Source organism: Pongo pygmaeus, chromosome 7, assembly GCF_028885625.2.
Source record: "Pongo pygmaeus isolate AG05252 chromosome 7, NHGRI_mPonPyg2-v2.0_pri, whole genome shotgun sequence".
NCBI lineage: Eukaryota > Metazoa > Chordata > Mammalia > Primates > Hominidae > Pongo > Pongo pygmaeus.
This window is the reverse complement of record NC_072380.2, coordinates 112,062,641-112,087,070: the sequence shown is the minus strand read 5'-3', so window position 1 is coordinate 112,087,070 and position 24,430 is coordinate 112,062,641. Positions and strand designations below refer to the sequence as shown.

At 37.4% G+C, this 24,430-nt stretch overlaps 1 protein-coding gene across 22 annotated transcripts in view; it reads right to left on the bottom strand.

Annotated features, from left to right (window-relative positions):
* Nucleotides 1–24,430, bottom strand: part of VPS13B (vacuolar protein sorting 13 homolog B) — a 915,151-nt gene that overhangs the window by 238,083 nt on the left and 652,638 nt on the right. For all 22 annotated transcript variants that reach the window (XM_063669399.1, XM_054497603.2, XM_054497598.2 and 19 more), the window contains one exon: nt 8,455–9,142. In XM_063669399.1, the coding sequence (XP_063525469.1) occupies nt 8,455–9,142 (688 nt within the window). The remainder of the gene's footprint in view (nt 1–8,454; nt 9,143–24,430) is intronic.

Below are 24,430 nucleotides of genomic sequence, written 5' to 3'. Positions count from 1 at the left end.
GATTTTTGTATAAGGGGTAAGGAAGGGATCCAGTTTCAGCTTTCTACATATGGCTAGCCAGTTTTCCCAGCACCATTTATTAAATAGGGAATCCTTTCCCCATTGCTTGTTTTTCTCAGGTTTGTCAAAGATCAGATAGTTGTAGATATGTGGCGTTATTTCTGAGGGCTCTGTTCTGTTCCATTGATCTATATCTCTGTTTTGGTACCAGTACCATGCTGTTTTGGTTACTGTAGCCTTGTAGTATAGTTTGAAGTCAGGTAGCGTGATGCCTCCAGCTTTGTTCTTTTGGCTTAGGATTGACTTGGCGATGCGGGCTCTTTTTTGGTTCCATATGAAGTTTAAAGTAGATTTTTCCAATTCTGTGAAGAAAGTCATTGGTAGATTGATGGGGATGGCATTGAATCTGTAAATTACCTTGGGCAGTATGGCCATTTTCACGATATTGATTCTTCCTACCCATGAGCATGGAATGTTCTTCCATTTGTTTGTATCCTCTTTTATTTCATTGAGCAGTGGTTTGTAGTTCTCCTTGAAGAGGTCCTTCACATCCCTTGTAAGTTGGATTCCTAGGTATTTTATTCTCTTTGAAGCAATTGTGAATGGGAGTTCACTCATGATTTGGCTCTCTGTTTGTCTGTTATTGGTGTATAAGAATGCTTGTGATTTTTGTACATTGATTTTGTATCCTGAGACTTTGCTGAAGTTGCTTATCAGCTTAAGGAGATTTTGGGCTGAGACAATGGGGTTTTCTAGATATACAATCATGTCGTCTGCAAACAGGGACAATTTGACTTCCTCATTTCCTAATTGAATACTCTTTATTTCCTTCTCCTGCCTGATTGCCCTGGCCAGAACTTCTAACACTATGTTGAATAGAAGTGGTGAGAGAGGGCATCCCTGTCTTGTGCCAGTTTTCAAAGGGAATGCTTCCAGTTTTTGCCCATTCAGTATGATATTGGCTGTGGGTTTGTCATAGATAGCTCTTATTATTTTGAGATACGTCCCATCAATACCTAATTTATTGAGAGTTTTTAGCATGAAGGGTTGTTGAATTTTGTCAAAGGCCTTTTCTGCATCTATTGAGAGAATCATGTGGTTTTTGTCTTTGGTTCTGTTTATATGCTGGATTACATTTATTGATTTGCATATATTGAACCAGCCTTGCACCCCAGGGATGAAGCCCACTTGATCATGGTGGATAAGCTTTTTGATGTGCTGCTGGATTCTGTTTGCCAGTATTTTATTGAGGATTTTTGCATCAATGTTCATCAAGGATATTGGTCTAAAATTCTCTTTTTTGGTTGTGTCTTTTCCCGGCTTTGGTATCAGGATGATGCTGGCCTCATAAAATGAGTTAGGGAGGATTCCCTCTTTTTCTATTGATTGGAATAGTTTCAGAAGGAATGGTACGAGTTCCTCCTTGTACCTCTGGTAGAATTTGGCTGTGAACCCATCTGGTACTGGACTTTTTTTGGTTGGTAAGCTATTGATTATTGCCACAATTTCAGCTCTTGTTATTGGTCTATTCAGAGATTCAACTTCTTCCTGGTTTAGTCTTGGGAGGGTGTATGTGTTGAGGAATTTATCCATTTCTTCTAGATTTTCTAGTTTATTTGCACAGAGGTGTTTGTAGTATTCTCTGATGGTAGTTTGTATTTCTGTGGGATCGGTGGTGATATCCCCTTTATCATTTTTTATTGCATCTATTTGATTCTTCTCTCTTTTTTTCTTTATTAATCTTGCTAGTGGTCTATCAATTTTGTTGTTCCTTTCAAAAAACCAGCTCCTGGATTCATTAATTTTTTGAAGGGCTGTTTGTGTCTCTATTTCCTTCAGTTCTGCTCTGATTTTAGTTATTTCTTGCCTTCTGCTAGCTTTTGAATGTGTTTGCTCTTGCTTTTCTAGTTCTTTTAATTGTGATGTTAGGGTGTCCATTTTGGATCTTTCCTGCTTTCTCTTATGGGCATTTAGTGCTATAAATTTCCCTCTACACACTGCTTTGAATGCATCCCAGAGATTCTGGTATGTTGTGTCTTGGTTCTCATTGGTTTCAAAGAACATCTTTATTTCTGCCTTCATTTCGTGATGTACCCAGTAGTCATTCAGGAGCAGGTTGTTCAGTTTCCATGTAGTTGAGCAGTTTTGAGTGAGATTCTTAATCCTGAGTTCTAGCTTGATTGCACTGTGATCTGAAAGATAGTTTGTTACAATTTCTGTTCTTTTACATTTACTGAGGAGAGCTTTACTTCCAACTATGTGGTCAATTTTGGAATAGGTGTGGTGTGGTGCTGAAAAAAATGTATATTCTGTTGATTTGGGGTGGAGAGTTCTGTAGATGTCTATTAGGTCCGCTTGGTGCAGAGCTGAGTTCAATTCCTGGGTATCCTTGTTGACTTTCTGTCTCATTGATCTGTCTAATGTTGACAGTGGGGTGTTAAAGTCTCCCATTATTAATGTGTGGGAGTCTAAGTCTCTTTGTAGGTCACTCAGGACTTGCTTTATGAATCTGGGTGCTCCTGTATTGGGTGCATATATATTTAGGATAGTTAGCTCTTCTTGTTGAATTAATCCCTTTACCATTATGTAATGGCCTTCTTTGTCTCTTTTGATCTTTGTTGGTTTAAAGTCTGTTTTATCAGAGACTAGGATTGCAACCCCTGCCTTTTTTTGTTTTCCATTTGCTTGGTAGATCTTCCTCCATCCTTTTATTTTGAGCCTATGTGTGTCTCTGTACGTGAGATGGGTTTCCTGAATACAGCACACTGATGGGTCTTGAGTCTTTATCCAATTTGCCAGTCTGTGTCTTTTAATTGGAGCATTTAGTCCATTTACATTTAAAGTTAATATTGTTATGTGTGAATTTGATCCTGCCATTAAGATGTTAGCTGGTTATTTTGCTCATTAGTTGATGCAGTCTCTTCCTAGTCTCGACGGTCTTTACATTTTGGCATGATTTTGCAGTGGCTGGTACCGGTTGTGCCTTTCCATGTGTAGCACTTCCTTCAGGAGCTCTTTTAGGGCAGGCCTGGTGGTGACAAAATCTCTCAGCATTTGCTTGTCTGTAAAGTATTTTATTTCTCCTTCACTTATGAAGCTTAGTTTGGCTGGATATGAAATTCTGGGTTGAAAATTCTTTTCTTTAAGAATGTTGAATATTGGCCCCCACTCTCTTCTGGCTTGTAGGGTTTCTGCCGAGAGATCCGCTGTTAGTCTGATGGGCTTCCCTTTGAGGGTAACCCGACCTTTCTCTCTGGCTGCCCTTAACATTTTTTCCTTCATTTCAACTTTGGTGAATCTGACAATTATGTGTCTTGGAGTTGCTCTTCTCGAGGAGTATCTTTGTGGCGTTCTCTGTATTTCCCGAATCTGAATGTTGGCCTGCCTTGCTAGATTGGGGAAGTTCTCCTGGATAATATCCTGCAGAGTGTTTTCCAAGTTGGTTCTATTCTCCCTGTCACTTTCAGGTACACCAATCAGACGTAGATTTGGTCTTTTCACATAGTCCCACATTTCTTGGAGGCTTTGCTCATTTCTTTTTATTCTTTTTTCTCTAAACTTCCCTTCTCACTTCATTTCATTCATTTCATCTTCCATGGCTGATACCCTTTCTTCCATTTGATCGCATCGGCTCCTGAGGCTTTTGCATTCTTCACGTAGTTCTCGAGCCTTGGTTTTCAGCTCCATCAGCTCCGTTAAGCACTTCTCTGTATTGGTTATTCTAGTTATACATTCTTCTAAATTTTTTTCAAAGTTTTCAACTTCTTTGCCTTTGGTTTGAATATCCTCCCGTAGCTCAGAGTAATTTGATCGTCTGAAGCCTTCTTCTCTCAGCTCATCAAAGTCATTCTCCATCCAGCTTTGATCCGTTGCTGGTGAGGAACTGCGTTCCTTTGGAGGAGGAGAGGCACTCTGCTTTTTAGAGTTTCCAGTTTTTCTGCTCTGTTTTTCCCCCATCTTTGTGGTTTTATCTACTTTTGGTCTTTGATGATGGTGATGTACAGATGGGTTTTTGGTGTGGATGTCCTTTCTGTTAGTTTTCCTTCTAACAGACAGGACCCTCAGCTGCCGGTCTGTTGGAGTACCCGGCCAGCCGTGTGAGGTGTCAGTCTGCCCCTGCTGGGGGGTGCCTCCCAGTTAGGCTGCTTAGGGGTCAGGGGTCAGGGACCCACTTGAGGAGGCAGTCTGCCCGTTCTCAGATCTCCAGCTGCGTGCTGGGAGAACCACTGCTGTCCTCAAAGCTGTCAGACAGGGACATTTAAGTCTGCAGAGGTTACTGCTGTCTTTTTGTTTGTCTGTGCCCTGCCCCCAGAGGTGGAGCCTACAGAGGCAGGCAGGCCTCCTTGAGCTGTGGTGGGCTCCACCCAGTTCAAGCTTCCTGGCTGCTTTGTTTACCTGAGCGAGCCTGGGCAATGGCGGGCGCCCCTCCCCCAGCCTAGCTGCCTCCTTGCTGTTTGATCTCAGACTGCTGTGCTAGCAATCAGCGAGACTCCGTGGGCGTAGGACCCTCTGAGCCAGGTGCGGGCTATAATCTCCTGGTGCACTGTTTCCTAAGCCCGTTGGAAACGCACAGTATTCGGGTGGGAGTGGCCCGATTTTCTAGGTGCCGTCTGTCACCCCTGGAAAGGGAACTCCCTGACCCCTTGAGCTTCCCGAGTGAGGCAATGCCTCGCCCCTGCTTCGGCTGGAGCATGGTGCGCTCACCCACTGACCTGCGCCCACTATCTGGCACTCCCTAGTGAGATGAACACGGTACCTCAGATGGAAATGCAGAAATCACCCGTCTTCTGCGTTGCTCACGCTGGGAGCTGTAGACCAGGGCTGTTCCTATTTGGCCATCTTGGCTCTTCCCCCGGTAATATCTCTTTTAGTCCCTCCAATTTAAAGCCACTGCAATGACTCCTTCACTTTAGAATGCAGAAATGGAGCTAGCCACCTCCAACTTACTGCTCCCTCTGCTTCCCTCCCCTTGAATGTTAGCATTATAGCCATTTATATTTTTCTCTTTTTTCTTATCCATAAGGTTACTATCTCAGGGCTTCCAGAAAACACTGGTTATGGAACAGTGCTTTTTTCAGGAAAGAAAGTACTACATAAAGTGTTTCTGGATAACCAAATTGGTAATGGGACTTAGACAATTCATTCAAGTGGACAAATATAAAACACATTTCCAGATCAGTTTTTGAAAAATAATTTCATTAACATTTAATAAAACTTATATATTTAAAACTCTGAATAAACTAATTAGTACTCCACTAGAATATCAAAGGAAATCTGCATCTTCAAAACAAATCAAAATAAATTTCTACCTGATACTGTAGAGCCTTACAGATGTCAACTCCACGAAACCAAAGCTGAATTACAGAATTCCAAATTACAGAATGATGAAACTTCAGAACTGGAATGGACTTTGTTAATATCTATTATAATCATCACATTTACAGATAAGAAAACAAAGTCAAAGAAGTAAACTGCCTAAGATCAGTTTACTAATTGATGGCAGGGCCATGAATAAAAATCCCAGGTTTTCTGCTTCCTAGTTAAGTATTCTTTTCAGTATATGATATTGGCAGCTAAAATAGTACCGGCACACATTTATGAGGGCCTAGGCCTGCTGGCTCAATGCTAAGTACTTTAGAATTATTCATGAATTATCTCTTTTCATTTCCATAAGTGCATAATGATATAGGTATACATATAAGTGACAGAATTTGAACCCAGGTTTTCCATACCTGAGTACTGTGTAATCACATCACAGACACAGTTAACATACAAATTCACCAGTTAAAATTTAGGAATCTTTTGCATGGTCTGAAGTGGGACAATAGAGGCTGACTGAGAGAACCACCGATTCAGATCCTTCTTTTCAGGGGACCCATAGAGGTTGAGAGTCTAGACTCAGGAGTCCAACACTTCTTAGCTTTGAATTGTAGCTCTGTTTATTGCTAGGTCTGTGACCTTGGGGAAGTTACTTAACTTCTCTAAACCTTAGTTTCCTAATCTCTAAGGTAGAACATTTCCCACAGAGTTGTCATTAGCATGAAATGAGATAATGCCTTAAAGCAGTTAGGACAATGCCTGGCAAAGAGTGATCACTCAATAAATGCTAGTTGAATTTTATTTTTAGCCATTGTATTTTAATTACTTGCCTCCTTTTGGGTCTTCTGAAAAAAATTTCCCTAGATCAATAAGTTCACTTTTAAGAAATATTATCATGCATATTGATAACTTTTGCTTATTACTAACCAAGAGTCATACTACTGAGATAATATAAATGTTCAAGTAGATGCATTCTGTGTAGGGAAAGGCATCCATGAGAATATTATGCAGAAAATGCTCCTTAGAAGGTATGTGAGCCTTTTTCCTCCATTTACCCCCCACCCCTATATTAAATCTGGCCCATGACCACCACTCTAGCTTCATGTACCAAAATTGGGTTCCACGTCAGTTTACATACAAGGTTTTTCCCCCCTTTAAACAAGTGCTCTATTATTTTAACCTAGGAATTGATTATAATTCAAATGCCTATCTTTGGTATGAGCTCTCATAACTTTGCTGAATACAGACTTAGATGAAAATGTATAAACACATGATTTGGGAGTATGTCAATAAAACAGACAAGCCAATCTGCTCTTACAATTTCAGAAAGTAGAAACAAGTCCATCCATTGGCAGTTCTTTTCTATTACTGTGGACCCTGGCTTGCCTCAGTTTAACAGTTTCAAAGGTTGAGTTTATCTACAGAGTATCCTTAGGTTGGGCTTGAAGTAAGCAAAATGAGGCTTCTGTGATCTCTGCATATCTACACATTTAGGAAGAGGTCATAGCTGTTCCTCTCGGCCCCTTTCCTCCTCCTCCTTTCCTCTGCCTCTCCCATTGATTTTTAGTACGGGTCACCCACCTATAGAGCGACTGTAGCTGAGTGAACTTAATGAAGGGCTGAGAATTAAGAATTCATCTCCTAATCCTGCCTTAAGTTTTGGCTAACGCCAAGCAGACTTGCAAGCAGGTATCAGGTATATAGGCATGAGTTCTTGAATCATGTAACATGTTCCACTATACCAGCATCTCCCACATTTTCATTGCCCCTGAAGTACCTGTTATATCACAGGCACCCAGTAAATCAGAATATGTTTGAGAAAGAGAGGCAGTTGTTGCTGGTAAGGGTTTAACAAATGGCTCTTGGAGTAGGAGAGCTGATGTGATTGAGTTTGCAAGCATCTGCAGCATAAATACTTTCACCACGGCCAATTTAAGCTACTAGTGGTTTAATAAGTGTCTTGCAAAGTTCCTGAGTCTAACAATCAGCTCTTTTGACCCATTATGAGCTGCACAGGAGAGAGGGCCAGCAAGCAGCCCGGGGGTAACCCTAGGTTACTCCTCAGCAACTGGCTAGTTACCCCTTTCTTAAAGCAGGGGACTTGCACTAAACCCTGGCCTAGAGCTCCTTTGATCCTGTTTCCTCAGGCTGAATCCTGATTCCCACACCTTGCCATCTGCCTTTCAGGATCCTGCTGTGCAAAACGGTGCTTCTTAATGGCAAGAATGAACAAACCTGAATTCCAGATTAGATACATTGTCTAAATGCCTCACTGCTGGCTTCCACCTACTGGATGGGACCAGCTGAAAGCAATAAAATGCCTGAACTATACCTGAGCTTGCTAGAGCCCTCTTTGAATACTGAATCTTAGGTGACCCAGCTACCCTCTCCAGTTTTTTTTGGCCAAATCTCCAAATCTACATTAACTCAGAGAAAGGGCATACTGTGTCACCTTGCTTGACTTCACTGGCCCTTGTTACTTAATAGCTTGTACGTCTTAAATCTGAACCCTGCTCACTTTCCTAGTCTCAACAGGCAAAAAGCTTCGGAAGTTTCATAGAATTATTATAATTAGAATAAGGAAGGAATGGGTTGGGCAGCAAGAGCGAATTAGCCAACATCAATATATTTTCTGTAGATGTACAAAAATCTTTAAATAATCTTTATTAATAAACCTTCTCAATTACATTTAATATGATGCTATTGCATCAAGATGATTACATCAAAAGAATACCAAAAACAAACTTCATCTTCTAAGGCTTTTCTTTTTTAATCTGAATACAAGCATTAACATGGAAAGCATACCTATGGGCCATTAATATGAAAACGAGCTATGCTTTCCAAACACTGGAAATTGTTAAGCATCTCTATAGTCAAGAAAGAGTTCCTGATTCATTCAGTTCCTGGAAAAAAAAATGAATATTCAGAGGCATAGTAAGAATACTAAGGCTAAACCTCAATACATTTCAAACATTTACTTAAACAGGATTCAGCTGTGGAACATGAACTTTCCATATTCTGTAGAGAAAAGACTTTTGTCTGCCAGCTGTTTCTGTTTAATCAATCTGGAAACTGTGGAAATACAACTTATTAGATAGTAATTATTAGCACTCCAGTAAGTTTGAAGGTTCTTACCTGTACATTTGTAATCAGAGGCCACCCCTTTAAGCACAGCATCAAAAATGGATACTTCCACTCGCTGCTTTCTGTGGTGACAACTCAGAAGCAAGGAAGGCTGGGACACAATAAAGTACAGAAAAGGTTCTAGCTGTAAGTCACCAGTTCCTCTTCGACCAGGCTGCCGAACAATAGTTATACCAAGTGCTTGTCTAGCAGATGACCTTGTGGATGCATGAAGACTTTCAAGAGAGAGGACCCCTATTTTTTTCCCTGAAGGAAAAGAAATGCTGCTCCTTAAGAGATCTTCTGCTGTCACCGTGGAAATACATGCCTGGTTGGGCTTAGCAACATCTGAATCAACTTCTGGGAGATTTAATGAACTCTTGTCTGTTTTTTCATTATTCTTCTGTTCTTGTGATTTCGATTTGGATAAGGCCATACAGGAATAGGTCATTAGTGAGATTCTACTTGCAGTAATAAATATGTCAAAGGGAATAAAATTCAGATTTTTTACAATTGATGACTGGCGTGAGGGACGGGCAATGCGATGCTGACTGGCACCACTGTGCTGCTCTATTTGCACTATTCTGATTTTAACACTGTCACTGCCAATTCCACTATCCTGAGCACCACTGTACCGAGATGAGGTTTCAGCCATGCCTCCATCAAATATATCCACTTTTTTCTGTTCTTGTTTAGAGATCTGTAAGAAAAAAGTAATAAAATATTTCAAACTAGTTACATGCCAAGTGTCATATAAACAATGTTATATAAACATGTTGTCAAAGAGAAAGTTTTAAAAATGAGTCTAGTATAACTTAAAACAGTAATCAGAAAAATAGAATAGGTGCCCATTTTCTACACCAGACCCCCAAAATCACCTAAAAGTGCCAAGGAAATACTTGAGAAAAAGCATCTAATGTTCATTTCCATCATTAAAATACATTTTTGAATGTCAGATCTTCTTTCTTTGGATTAATACAGAATATCATATATCTTTTAAAATGTCTCTTTAAATAATTATTTTAATACATATTTTTATAGTGATTTCCCAAGCAATATAATAAACTGTCTCCAAAATCATGATTACTGGTGGTTGAAATTACATTTTATGTAGAAGTAGTTTATGCTCCTTAACTTTCTTATACAACTGATTTATAGGTTTTTGGACAGTAAGAAAGGGAAAAATCAGTAGTCCTAAGTTATGAAGGACAAAGAAAAGTACACTAAAATAAATGCATGCCATTTCAAAAGATGTTTATTTTCTCTTACTACAATAGGACTTAAAACAAGGACAAATATAAGAGATAAAGTAAAATCAAGTCAGTTATTAAGTAATTAAAACCCTTGAGGGTAGATTTTTCCTTTGTGCAATAAAGGCTACTAGTTCTCAAAATTTTCCACCAATGACTCCCTATGTATAGAACAAAGAGCAACTTGGTGGCAGCAAGAGTTATAATCATTTGGCTCCAAGACCATCAGTTCCTCTTTCTTAGACTGCCTAACCATCAGTCTGCAACTTGCTATTCTGCACCTAGATATTTTACTTGCTTTTTCAACAGAATTATTAAGGTAACCATAAAAAATCCATAAGAATAAAAAAAACTACCCCACCCCATCTTATCACCAAACATAACCAATAGTTATATTTCATGGCTCTTTCTTTCAGTCTTTGTTTCCCACCTATGCACAGGTTCGCTTCACCTGTATCCCTTTATGGTTATAATGATACCATAGGGACAAATTGATAACTCAAATTTTGACATGCTAATGTACTCTTCATAAATATATTTTTAAAAGCTGCATAATATTTCATTTAGTATTAGGAACAATTTGTTCTACCATTCCCATATAACTGGATATTCAAGTTTTCAATTAGTGCTGACAAACACCTAGTAATATTTTCTCAGGACAGACAGGCTCCTAGAAGTGAAATTAGGCCAGGTGCAGTGATTCACACTTGTAATCCCAGCACTTTGGGAGGCTGAGGTGGGAAGACTGCTTGAGTCCAGGGGTTCGAGACCAGCCTGGGCAACATGACAAAGCCTTATCTCTACAAAAAATATGAAGAATTAGCCAGGCCTGGTGGTGTGCCCCTGTGGTCCCAGCTATTTAGGAAGCTGATGGCTTGAGCCTGGGAGGTGGTGTTTGCAGTGAACCAAGATCATGCCACTGCACTCCAGCCTGGGTGACAGAGTGAGACCCTATCTCAAAAACAAAAACAAAAACAAAAAAAATTTTTTAAAAGTGGAATTATTAGGCAAGTGGTACGAAAAAGTTTAAAGTTACTGAATATTGTCAAACATCTATCCAAAAAGGCTGCACTAAGTTACATTACTATCAGCAATAAAAAATGTCTCCCAAAGTACTGGGCAACTGGGTATTGCTGCTTCTTCTTCTTCTTCTTCTTCTTCTTATTATTATTATTATTATTACTATTTTTAAAGAGAGAGTCTTGTTCTGTTGCCCAGGTTGGAGTGCAGTGGTGTGATCACAGCTCACTGCAGCCTACAACTCCTCAGTGGTGGCTCAAGGAAGCCTCCCATTTCAGCCTTCTGAGGAGCTAGGATTACAGGCATGCACCACCATGGCTGGCTTATTTTTACATTTTTTGTAGAAATGAGGTCTCATAGTGTAGCCCAACCTGGTCTCAAACTCCTGGCCTCAAGCAATCCTCCTACCTCAGCCTCCCAAACCTGCTTATTATTTTAAAAACTCCTTAATTTGATTGGTTAAAAAAAACCATATTTTTATATATAAGAAATTATATATATATGCAATAACATATATATAACAACTTATGTAAGAATAAATAATTCAAGAAAGTGAGGTAATCCTCATTAAAATTCTTTTAAGAATATTTCTTGTTAATTGGTTTTTATAGTTGTTGAGAAAGTCACATTGTTAGAGAAATCCAGCATTAGCTATTTGAAACAAAAAGGACTTGTTTCTGTCCTTTGAAGACACCATATTCTTTCAAACCATGCAGTCTATACTGTGCTCTTTCCTTTCTTGGAGTGCCCCTCTGAGCTTGCTGTAGCTGATGAACATTTAGTTATCCATCAAGATAAGTGACATTTGTCCAAGAACTGTTCTCTCACTCTTTTCCTTCTTGGTGATCTTAGTAGTTCGCTTATACTTCTATTATATGATATATTTTACTAAAATGTTTTGTGGTGACAGTATCAGACAGCGTTAAGACAACATAGAGGCTTTGGAGTCACACAGATGTGGGATCAAGTCCAACACTCTCTAATTGTATGACTCTGAACAAATTACAAATCTAAGGCTATATAATATCATTTGTAAAATGAGGATAATAACTCCTACCTCAGAGAGTTACTGCAATGACTGAATGAACAGCACAGTGCCTGCCTTATAGTAAATACCCAACAATGGGCAGCTGTCATGTGTTTGTCTCTTTTACCAAGTGAAGAACTGTTAGAGGGAGTGGAGTATACAATTCTGCTTCTATATATCACTAAAGAGCAGGGCAGTGCCTAGCACACTGAAGAGAATCCACGAATGTTTGATATGTTTACCTTTGATACAACATTAAATGAAAAAATTGCCCAGCAGACTAGAGTTACATGATTGTTACGATATAAAGAAATGTAAATGGAGAATTCTCAATATTGTACTCCTTAAGGTCTTTCCCAGACATATTCATTCATAGTGTCTTTCCTGATCTGCATACTCTACCTTGTGGGCTGATCATACTTAAAAGAATCCTATCTCTTCTGTCTGTGTCCTCATATTGGGACATTAATACCTAACTCATAGGGTTGCTGCAGCATAAAATTAATTAACATATTGAACAAACACAGCAGGCACTCTAAAAAGGGTAAGTTAAAAAATTCACCTTCTTTGTGAAGACTTCAGCAACCCTTCCAGGTGGTGCTAGTCCTTCCCACTGCTATGCTTGTATAACAAACTAATATTATAGCACTTTTCACACTATATTCTGTCTCAGGGATTGTGAGCAATTGAAGAAAAATACCACTGAGTACGTTTATTATTTGCCAGACACTGTTAGCACATTCCATAAGCTAACATTATAATTCTTTGAGGAGGAGTACTATTATCTCCATTTTACAGCTGAGAAAATTGAGGTTTATAGAGATTGATCAATAGTTCCAAGGTCAGACAGCTAGCAGGCTTCGGGTAAGAGGAAACATCATGTTAGTTTTCCTAGAACATACTATAGTGCCTATCACATAATAAAGCTTAATAATTGTGTGCTGATCGAATAAATGTATGAACATATTTAAAAATTCAGTAAGATACAGATAATTGTTATCAAAATAACAGTTTAATTTCAGTTATCCTTATTATGAAAATTTCAAATAAACCTCCAAATCTATTATCAACTAGGAATTTTCAAATAACATGTGAAAAGTGATGAAATCAAGTACTTAAGTAGTCAAATGTGAAATCAAGCATATTTTGAGGCATTACAAACTAAATATCTAAATACAGTATAACTAAAAAATCCTTTAGGTTGAGTTCCATGGCAAACTCCAATCAAGAACTCAAGCTTTATAAGCTATTTTCATTCTCTGAATCAGGAAAGTCAACCACAATTAACTAAATGAAACTATAGTTTCTATGCATAGAGCATTTTTTACTTCTGATTTACAGATTTATACTTAAAATCTACTCTCTCCCTCTTTCAAGTGGATTAAGTGTTCCCATAGGTGTTAACATAAAACAACAAACCACCTGTAGAGAAAGGTAAAGAAATTTAGCATCCAGCCTATATTATGTGCTGAGACTGCTACATTAGTCTCCAGCAAATGTCAAGTGGTGTGATCTTGAGATATAAATAAACAGCAGTGGCAGGATGACAGCTATCAGCTCAGGTCACAAAGGTTACTGAACAGAAGTCAGATGGTAACTAATTCTAATCACTACTGAGCAGAATGGAATTTGAACCAATGACCTAGAGATGAAAGACGCTGACTTTCATTGGAAGGAAAAGAAAAAGTACAACTTACCCAGTACTAGAAAACGAAATTCCTAAAACTGGATTAAAAGCCAGGATTTCCTCCATTTTTTTAAGCCTCTAAACTATCTGTAGCACTGAAGTAAACAAGCTGATGATTTTGAGACAGATTTAAAAATCCACTGGTTTGTCACCCGTCCACTGCAGATTTACTACATTGAAGGGTATCTGGTCCACTATTAAGAAAAGTTTTATAATTAATTATGTGTGCTGGGCCCTAAACTTGAGCATCAATTTACTATTCCTTTGTGGAAAACGAAGAGTTCACAATATAATAACTCTGAAAGTAACTTGTGCTTTATTATTGTCCAAGGGGTCTAATAATTTAAGTTGTCAAAAATAGCAGTATCTGCTTGCTGTTGGTGCAGCAGAAACATATATCTCTGGGCAGTGCTGTTACATCAGCTCTCCCACTCTTTACCTAACTTATTTAAGATGAACAATAAAAGTTTTCTTTAATTAGCTACTGGTGTGCATTAACATGATCATGATTAAGCCATAAAAACCAACTGTACATTACTTCGGTCCTCTGTTCCATATGTTTTGAATTATTCTGTTTGAAAATGTACTTTGTGTCCCTTTCAAAAGTTCGACCTTCTGCTTTCAGAGAATTAAATGCATATTACTGTATTGAAGAAGATAATGTTTCAGACCTCCAGGCATATATTAAACACACTGGCAGCACTTGAGACAAAATGCTTTACTTATTAGATACTTCCTATTCTAAACAGTGTCATCAAAGGCTAAAAACAAAATCCATATAAAAGCTGCACAATGCTTCCACACAGAACCTGTGCCAAAATCCCTGTACTTTCCAACTAATGAGGAAAGGATGTGTACTCTTAACATATGAATGTAAGATTTTCCAAGCATTCACTTTAGGAAACTGGGATATTGATTCCATATGGGTTATGTTAAATGGAACTGTATTGGTGAAATAACCTTTAAGATATCTGGCATGATAATGATAATTAAACAATATTCAAAAGACTAAAACAAAAGGGAATTTAGTTCCACAATGGCTAATTAAAATAAAATGAAAAAATACAGCATGCCATCTATCAAGATAAATTGTTATTGTTTAAGAACTATTTAAATGCTGTTAAAATATACTTTTAGATAAAATCTGAGAGAGCTGGAAAAATATTTGTGGCTTAAAAATGGATAGTTTGGTGAAGAAAAAACTATAGGACTCTGAAATTTTATGCAGAGATAACAGCTTTAAAGCCTTGAGCACAACCAGATGGTACTTAAATCAGTGGAATTCTACAGTTTCACTATCAACGGGTTTCAATATGAGACAGTTTTCAATAGCTAGGAAAACATGTCAAGTTGATAGTTTACTTCTTAGACCATTTCAGCGCATTTTCCCATCCTTTCACAGCTGTATATGGTACAGATACTAGCCACCATGGAGAAGGTGCTGAAAGTTGTACCGGTAGCTAACGAACTGTAGCTAATTCCTCTTTTCAATGTATTAAGATAGGTAAGTTTACTAGCTCACTCTGGGGTTTGGTTAAGAGCCATAGTGTCTCAGGAGTGGCAAATAAAACCACATTTGAATAATGCAACAATACCAACGAATGCATTAAACTAATTTCGGGTTACATTAATTAGATGTTCTCCAGTAGCATTTTGGGGAAGCCTGATTGAAACTTCTTGTTCAGCCATATCAACATTTTTATGAACATATTCAAATGTCAGCTCATTAATAAAAATGTTGCAAAGAAATGGATGCTTAAAATTTTAAAGAAAAACCTGTGGAAACCAACCTTTTGAGAATTATTAAGGACCAAAACAAACACAATTTTTGTTTTGATGGCTGACAAGAAAAGGAAATTCAGCATCTATTCCAGGATTTTAATTAAAATTATGTCTTTTAATCTTTTTGTCTTTGTAAGAAAACTTACTGTATACCAAACATATGCATATCCAAAATTTCGTCTAACTTCCTATCATAATTATGGTTATATAATAGCCATGCTGAAGTAATATTTCCAACTGGCAACAGTCATACTTTTTCCTTGATCAAAATATATTTTGCCAATTATGAGATTATATTTCATATCTTATAAATTATAAAAAATGTAAAACCACAGAATCAAAGTGACAATCTATAACTGTGATCTTTGTCCTAATTTTACTGCCCTTGCTATAATGTAGTAGTATTTTCCAAAAAGTTAACATCTTATCTAACAAATACAGTAAAAAAAGTTATAGTATTTTAATGGTTTCACATACTGAGATTACAAAGGAGAATTTTTACAAACTTGAAAAAGTTATGCACCTCATTGTGTAAACATTTGCAAACATACTTCTAGCTCTATGCTTTAGAAGTTTGTGGGATGAGGTAGGGTGGAGTGGTTGGGAGAGGCTGTCGCATACTTTTAACACAGAGATAATCTACACTGGAAGCTTTATATAAATAGAAAATTGTATTAATTTAATCTAGACAACAATAAGAATATATTTTTAAGTCTCAAAATTTCAGTGATGTCCATATTATGGTTCATAAACCTTTATCATTTTATTAACGAATTACCATCTCAACTCAGTGACGTGCTAGATGAAATTTATCTTAGCAAGCACATTAAACAAAAACACATCAAAAAGAATTGACTTCAATATGAAATGTCTCCTTTAGTGTCACCAATTAATGTTATTTTTAATGAAAAAACAAACAAACTTGAACAAGCACTGTATGCACTAGCTTACTACAGATACCCAGAGCTAGAAAACAAGGGCTTTTTATCTTTTATTTCTCTAAAACTAAATGCTATACAAGATCTCAAATAATATAATTGTTCCCAGTTGAATGGCAAAAAAGTTTTTCACAATACTGCAGTAATTATGCAAAAGAGCAGAACTAATGATACCCATCACTGCTTAACAGACAGAATGATAAAGAGTACTATAGTTTCAAGTTTTCCCTTTCATGAAGTTACTTTTCCGGCTCTTTGAAGTAACAGTATGAGGCCACTACTGCCTGCTAAGTGCTAACTGCAATAAAAGCAGCATGCAGATAGTTCAGTCAAGGTTGTGTTTTACTGCAGTCTGTGTTTGGTCTATTGTTTTAATTTAAGTTGTAAATTATGAAAAGGAACTAAGACTAGTGCTAAACTGACTATAACACTTAGATCATTATCAGTGCCTATTTCAATATGATTAACTAAAAAGAAAAGTATATGTATCCACCTACCAACATGGGCACATAGGTAAGTTCAAAACCTTCCTATTGAGATTTTATCTGCAGTGTTGACCTGTAGACTTTTGTGTCTGTTTGTCCCTTTATACATATATGATTTCACAGCATAAGCTTATTTTCAGGGGCTTCTAAGTTCATGAAAAAAAAAATTAGTTCCAGGCAAAACTTTGCATATAGTTTAACTCAAAAACAGTTCTCATTCTCTGTTCCTTTCTTTCTCTATGTTGCTCACATATATAGTGAATAGGAATAGGTTGGTCATTTTTGTTCAAGGAGACTGTATCTAATTGATTTATACTAGGCTCTGAGTTTAAGTTTGACTTGTTTGCTTTTTGTAATGAATTCCGTTAAAACTCACACACACACACACACACACATACACACACACACACACACACCTGACACATTCCGGCAACTTCGACCTTAATCAAAACAGATGCCTCTACATAAGAAACAACAACCTGCTTTGAAATGGCCATGATGTTAATTCTTACAAAGTGGCTACTGTGTGTACAGGGTAACTTACTCTTCAGACTGATGAAATCCAAGGTTCATTCCACTGATGTCAATGTGGAAACCATTTTGCCCCATAGCTGCTTAAAGATTTTCAATAGGATTAAATCAGTTGCAAGTCCTCATTATATTACGGTTTACAATTGTGTCTGAGTTGGAGTCTGTTTTTCATAGAATTTGACTCAGAGACTGACTTAGATTTGCTCCTTGGAGCTAGTCTGATTTTACCAGAAACAACTGTATCACATCAGCCACTCTCATAAACTTGCTTTAAGATTCAATCAGCCCTGACCCTGAAGCAGATGAAAGTTTACCGAGCCTATACGAAAGTCACAGAAAAGTTTGCATTTAGTTTCTGCAGCAATATAGAAGTAGATTGTACTTATTAACTATTCCAGTGGGCCTCTGTCTTGCAAATATGAATGTAATTTTTTGATAAGAAAACTATAGTTGAACTTGGAGAAATTTCTATTGATAAAATACATATAAATCCTTATTTGATTACTTTATCCCCTAAATCATACATATCCCTTTAAAGAAATTATGCAGGACTTATGGAAATGAAGCAAGAAAAAGACATGCTTTTAAAACTAATTTACCCCCAATATTCAGTACAAGTTGAAAAAGTGATGAAAATGGCCAAGCAATTAACTTCATCCAGTAGCTGGTTTTCATTGCCAGACAGAAATATTTGACTTGATTTTCATTACTACTTATTCTATTTAATTTAAAAAACCTGGTGTAATTAATGCTAGATTCTCTTCAAAGTAAACCCAAGTCTCAATATTCTCTACTACCTAACTAATTTTATGGAAATCCACCAAGACCCAACAGAATGGAAGGTCATTCGCAAACTTGTATTAGCCACCCTTTACTTCGTATAGATCATATTCAAACTGAACTAAAGCCATATATTGATTCTCTCTCTCTGTCATATGTTATCAATACCTTAAAAAGTAATGATGCAACAGACTTGAAATGCAATGGCTAAGATGTTAGAGAGAAATATTTGTTTATGCCCTGCAGCCAATTCTTCTTTTCCATTACAAATACTTTGTTCTTCTCTGCTACTCCATAAAAATAATCACTACACCAAAATGACCTTCCACACAAATGCTTTGATCATAACCTCTCCCTTCAATCCTTGGAAATTCAAAGTATTCTCTAAATCAGGTAAAAATTCCTAACAATATCTCTGGTCAGCTAGCCCCATAGCACCAGTAAATTTTAATATGCTGATATGTCACAAGTCATTCTTGCTGTTCTAAGGAAGCAACTTTCTGTACATTAATGAAGGTAATCTAATCTATACATTAAGCTTGGATATTTTTGGTCATATGGAACTGCTTGAATAAAGTTTAAAGGTTAGAAAGAAGACATTCTTCCTCTCAAATATCAAGCATCATCTTTTCAAACATTAAAGTAGTAATCCAGTCTGCAAACTCCTAAGAAAACTTTCTTTAAAAACTATGAGTTAAAAAAGTAAAAGTAAATTTTAATCATACCTGGTGTATGATTACCAGCTGATCTTATTAGGATGTCTTTTAAGGCTAAATTTTAGAATATCACATTCACAATGGTATTACCAAATTAGCACCATTAAAGAGTGTTCTTAGACTTTAAAACTTTCTGACATTTCTCTAGTCAAGAAATAAAGTTTCTACTTTTTCTTACATTAGGATAATATCATTTGGTTAATAATATTACCAAATAATATTGTGCTGCTGGGCTGCTGGGCTTTAGCTAGAATAATTTATTGGGATAAAATATTTCCCAAGCTTCTTGAAGATAGAGCTAATGTCAAAAATAATTAGCAAAATGTGAAATAAAATTTAATTTCACATTACTCATTCATTCATCAAATTGCTATTGAGCATCTACTATGTTCTAGGCACTAGCTAGGGATATAGAAAAAACAAAGCTTTTATCTTCATGAAGTTTACATTCTAGGGGGACGCCAGCCAATAAAATACATATATGTATATATAAAACACACACCCACACACACACCATATTTGCTGATAGACTGGATGTTTAGTATTATGAGAGAAAGACAGGAGTCAGGAAGGATTTTGAGGTTTTTTTAGTCAGAGCAACTGCAAGAATGGAAAAAAATGATTTTCCAGATGATTACAAGCAGCTTTCCAACCTGTCTATGTGTTATGCCAAAGCTTTTACAATTTGCTTTTCCAAACTTTGCCTGTTTTGCTAAGAGTCATAAATGACCACAGTGATATTCCCATAGGGGCATGACAGTCACGACTGTACCCAATTTTAAAGGAATCTCTAGTTCAATTATGTTGTCTTCCTAGTTCCTCCCACAAGCCAAACCATTAATCAGCCGAGAACCATTCAAAGGAAGGCTATGATTAGAGACAATGTTCTAGGGTTGGACATAGTCCTCATTATAGACAAACATTTGGCAATCAGAGAAATGGGGCTAAGACATGCAGTCATACCATGATTCCCAGAAAAACCAATTGAATGAGACACAAATTCTTGGGAAGAAATTTTGGACCTGGAACAACAAGACAGACAGAAGATTTTTGAGACAAATTGGAGAAGGGGAAAAGAAGAGTGGCCTGGCCTCTTATAATACCTCTGTATTTCTAATTGCTACTAAGCATTTGGATGCCCCATTATCAACATCACAAACAACATATCTAATGCATCATAACATTTTTAATGTCTTTTACCAAAAATATCACCTATCCATCTTACTTTTTATTTTTTTCTTCTCAAAAGCTCAACTATTAAATATACTTTCGTGGCCCCCATCAAATACTATTGGTCATTCCTTCATTTCACTAATTACTCTTGCTGTTTCCTTTTTACTTTCTCACTGACCTTTTCCACTATCTAAAGGCCACATGCAAGAGCTCCTTAGTTAATTTCTTTCACAGGTCTCTCCCATTCCTAATATATCCCATATAGCACTGCCAGATTACTCTTCTCAAAACACTTTCAATATTTACTTATAAACAGTTGTCCAATGAGAATGTAAGGTCCATGAAAACAGAATTTGAGAGTATTTTTTTCCCCCTACATTATCACCTAGCACCTAGAACAGTTCATTGGTAAGCAGTAGGTGCTCAATAAATCTTTACGGAAGGAAGGAAAGAAGGAGGGAAGGAGGGAGGGACAAATGAAGGGAATCATTTGCAAGGTGCTCATTAGATTCCTGCGTAGGGGAGTAGATAAAAGGATGAGTTAAAATTGGAGCCTACCTTCTAGGTTAGAGATGTACTCATTTACTAAAGATGCCTTCTGGACATACCTAAACCAGGACAGAAAGAAGCCAGGATTTGGACTTGTTGAAATGGCAGTAGAGACAATGAGGCTGAGGGAAACACATAAAAAAGACACAAAAGATGAAAAAAGAGCATAGCTGTAAGGAAAAGGTAAGTGTATGGAAAAGAAAATGTCCCATTTGGCTCAAATAAAAGGTTTATTAATCAGAACAACAGAAGATGTGGTTGAAAAGGCAGGATAAAGCAAGACTCTGGGTGGCAGGTTAAGAGAATTGCATTTCTCATTTTAGGCCTGTCTTCAAAACAGTGCCTCTTGAGCACCTGAATCAGAATCATTTAGGGCACTTGTTTAAATAGAGATTCTCAGGCACCATGTCATAAGCATGTGACCTGAAGGTGGGACTTAGTGATCTGCACCTACAATGAACTCCCAGTAATTCTTATGCACGTTAATGTTTCAGAAACACTGCTATGCACAATGGAGAACTCTAAGAACTTTTCAAGCAAGTCAGTGACAAAAGGATGTTTGAGAAAAATTAATGCGATAAAAATGTGCAGAGGGGAGTAGGGGACTAGAGACTGCAGGTAGCAACACCAGTTGGAAAGCAATCAACTAGATGACAATTATGGGAATCTGAAATAAGGCAATATATAAAGTAGTAGGCTTCAGGTGAATTAGAGAAATCTTATTTGATTACTCCACCTCAGAATCTGGACAAGGCAGATTACCGTTTACTAAATAATTTTAACCAGTATGCTGGGGCCTCCTCTTTAACCCACACCTCACTGCTCCTCTATTCAAAGTCTCCATTCTGGAACTTCACATTCACCTTCCTACGTCCAAATCCTCACTTGTGCTGTTCTTCCAGCCTAGAATGCCCTCCCTCATAAGAGTCCATTTTCCTCTGAGAAGCCTTCTCTTTATGAGCCCACTGTAACTGCTTTCTTCCCTACAATGCTGTAGAACAAACTGTCTCTATCACTTATCTAGCACTTAGTATATATACTGCAATTTTCTTTAAATCCTTACACTCTATATTGTAAGCTTCTTGAGTCCAAGAGCATGTTATATCCACTTCTGTAAATCTTGGGCACAATGCACATAAATGTGGTAAGGTAAGTATCTGTAGATGGCAGTGATGATGGTGATTAAGATGATAACAATGCTAACCTAATTAGTTGATTCCCTGATATTCTTTGAAGCAACAATGCCAACATATAGATAACACTTATCGGATGCATAGTATGTGCCAGGAACTTTTCTATGTGCACCACATACATCAACTCATTTAATCCTCAGAACAACTCTAATAAAGAAGTTTCCATTATTATCCCCATTTTAAGGCAAAAAAATTGAGGCCCAGAGAAGTTAAGCAACTTGCTCAAAATCATATAGCTAGGCTGGGCATAGTGGCTCATGCCTATAATACCAGACCTTTGGGAGGCTGAGATGGGAGGACTTCTTGAGCCAGGAGTTTGAGATCAGCCTGTACAACATAGCATGATTCCGTCACTACAAAAAATAAAAAAAAAATAGCTGGCATGGAGATGCATGCTTGTAATCCCAGCTACTTGGGAGGACAGCTTGAGCTTAGGAGTCTGAGGCTGCAGTGAACCACGATCACGCCACTGCACTCCAGCCTAGGTGACAAAGCGAGATCCTGTCTGCCCACTTAAAAAAAAAACAAAAAACACATAGCTAGTAAATGGTGAAACTGGAATTTGAACACTGGCAATATAACTCTGGAGTTCATTTTAAAATCATATCCTACATAGTTTGTCTCGGAACCTTATTTCTTTCATAGCTCTTAACCATGAGTCAAAAATCTTTAAAGTTTTTGTTGTTGTGGTTGTCCATATGTTTCCTTACTAGATGGCAATATCCTTAATTGTAGGGACTAATTAATCTTGTCCACTGCTACATATGTAGTGTTGGGCACATAGTAGATGCTTCATAAATATTTGTTTTTTAAAATGAATGAAAACATAAGGAAAAGGGAACAGGAAGCAGGAGTAGAGGAGTGAAGCAACACATACCATTATGAATACCTAAGGGAGCTAGGGAGATTTTTTTTTTTTTCTGCAGATTTCTGACAGATGGCTTTCCAGAGAAAGCTCTTCATCAATACATTAATGTACTTTAAAATGCTGAAAGGAAAAATCCATTTGCAAGGTGCTGGAACCAGGTGTCTCTATTTTAGCAAATCACTGAATTCAAGAACAGGAAGTAGGGCTTGGAGATAGAGCACTGCACTAGGGAGCTAAAGACCTGGCTGAGTTCCACAGTTTCTACTAAGTCACACCTGTGTGCAGCTATGTGGGAAAAAACTGACTGTTCACAGCTTTCCTTTAATCGACACGGAGTTAAAATGGAGTAATCTAGGCCAAGTTCATATTCTCAATTCAATGCATCAGAATCATGACCTGTTAGAGCTGGAGGAGGTTCTGGATCTCATTGTTTCCAGAGATTTTCAAACTACTTTTCTGCCACAGTACACTTTCTTCAAAGAACATCTTATGGGTTAATGGAACAGTGGTTGAGGGGTGCGTAGGAGAGAGGGGATGCACAATCTGTAAAACATATAAAAGCAAAGTTGCCACAGAATGACTGTATAATGCATATGTGTGCATGTAATTTGAGGGCAACAAAGCCCATGCTACAGGTCAACTGCCCCTTGATGTAATTTTTAAATTAGTATTATTTTTGATTGACAAATAACTATACAGTGTGACGTTTTGATATTTGTACAAAATGTGGCATAATTAGGTTGGGCACAGTGGCTCACACCTGTAATCCCAGTACTTGGGGAGGCTAAGGCAGGCAGATCACATGAGGTCAGGAGTTCAAGACCAGCCTGGCCAACATGGTGAAACCCCATCTCCACCAAAAATACAAAAATTAGCTGGGCGTGGTGGTGTGCCTCTGTAATCTCAGCTACTCGGGAGGTGGAGGTTGCAGTGAGCTGAGATTGCACCACTGCACTCTAGCCTGGGAGACAGAGCGAGATTCCACCTCAAATAAATAAATAAATAAAATAAAATGTGGCATGATTAAATCAAGCTAATTAACATATCCACCATCTTATCATCTTGCTTATTTATCTTTTTTTTTTTTTGAGACAGGGTCTGGCTCTGTTGCCCAGGCTGGAGTACCTATTATTTTTTTATGGTGATACATATGAAATTTAGTCTGTTATTTTGAAATATATAATACATTATTGTTGACCACAGTCACCCTGTTATCCAATAGATTCTCAAAACTTATGCCTCTTGTCTATCTGAAAGTCTGTACTCTTTGATCAACAACTCCCCATCCCCTCCTTTCCCCTACCCTCTAGCCTGGGGTAATCAATCATTCTACTTTCTACTTCTGTGAGTTCAACTTTTTTAGATTTCACATGTGAGATCGTGCAGTATTTGTCCGTGCCTGACTTATTTCACTTAGCACAATGTCCTCGAGATTCATCCATGTTATCACAAAAGACAGAATTTTCTCCTCTTTTTAAGGCTGAATAGTATTCCATTGTTGACATATACCACATTTTCTTTATCCATTCATCTGTTGATAAACACTTAGGTTGACTCCTAGCTATTGTGAATAATGCAGCAATGAACATGGAAGTGCAGATATTTCTTTGGCATATTGATTTCAGTTCCTTTGGGTATATACTCAGAAATGGATCACATGATAGTTCTATTTTTAGTTTACTTTAGGAACTTCCATACTCTTTTCCACAATGGCTGGACGCATTTACATTCCCACCAACAACGCATAAGAGTTCCTTTTTCTCTGCATCCTTGCAAACTTGTTACCCTTGATATAATTTTTCAATATATGCTTTGAGATAATAATTCATCTACTTAAAGTGGATATATAAATGTGCTTTTTGTATATTTAGAGTTATACAACCATCACCACAATCAATTTTAGAACATTTTATCACCCCCTCCAAAGAAACCCCATACCCATTAGCAGGCACTTCCCCTACTACTCCACTTCCCCCACTTCCTGTGACC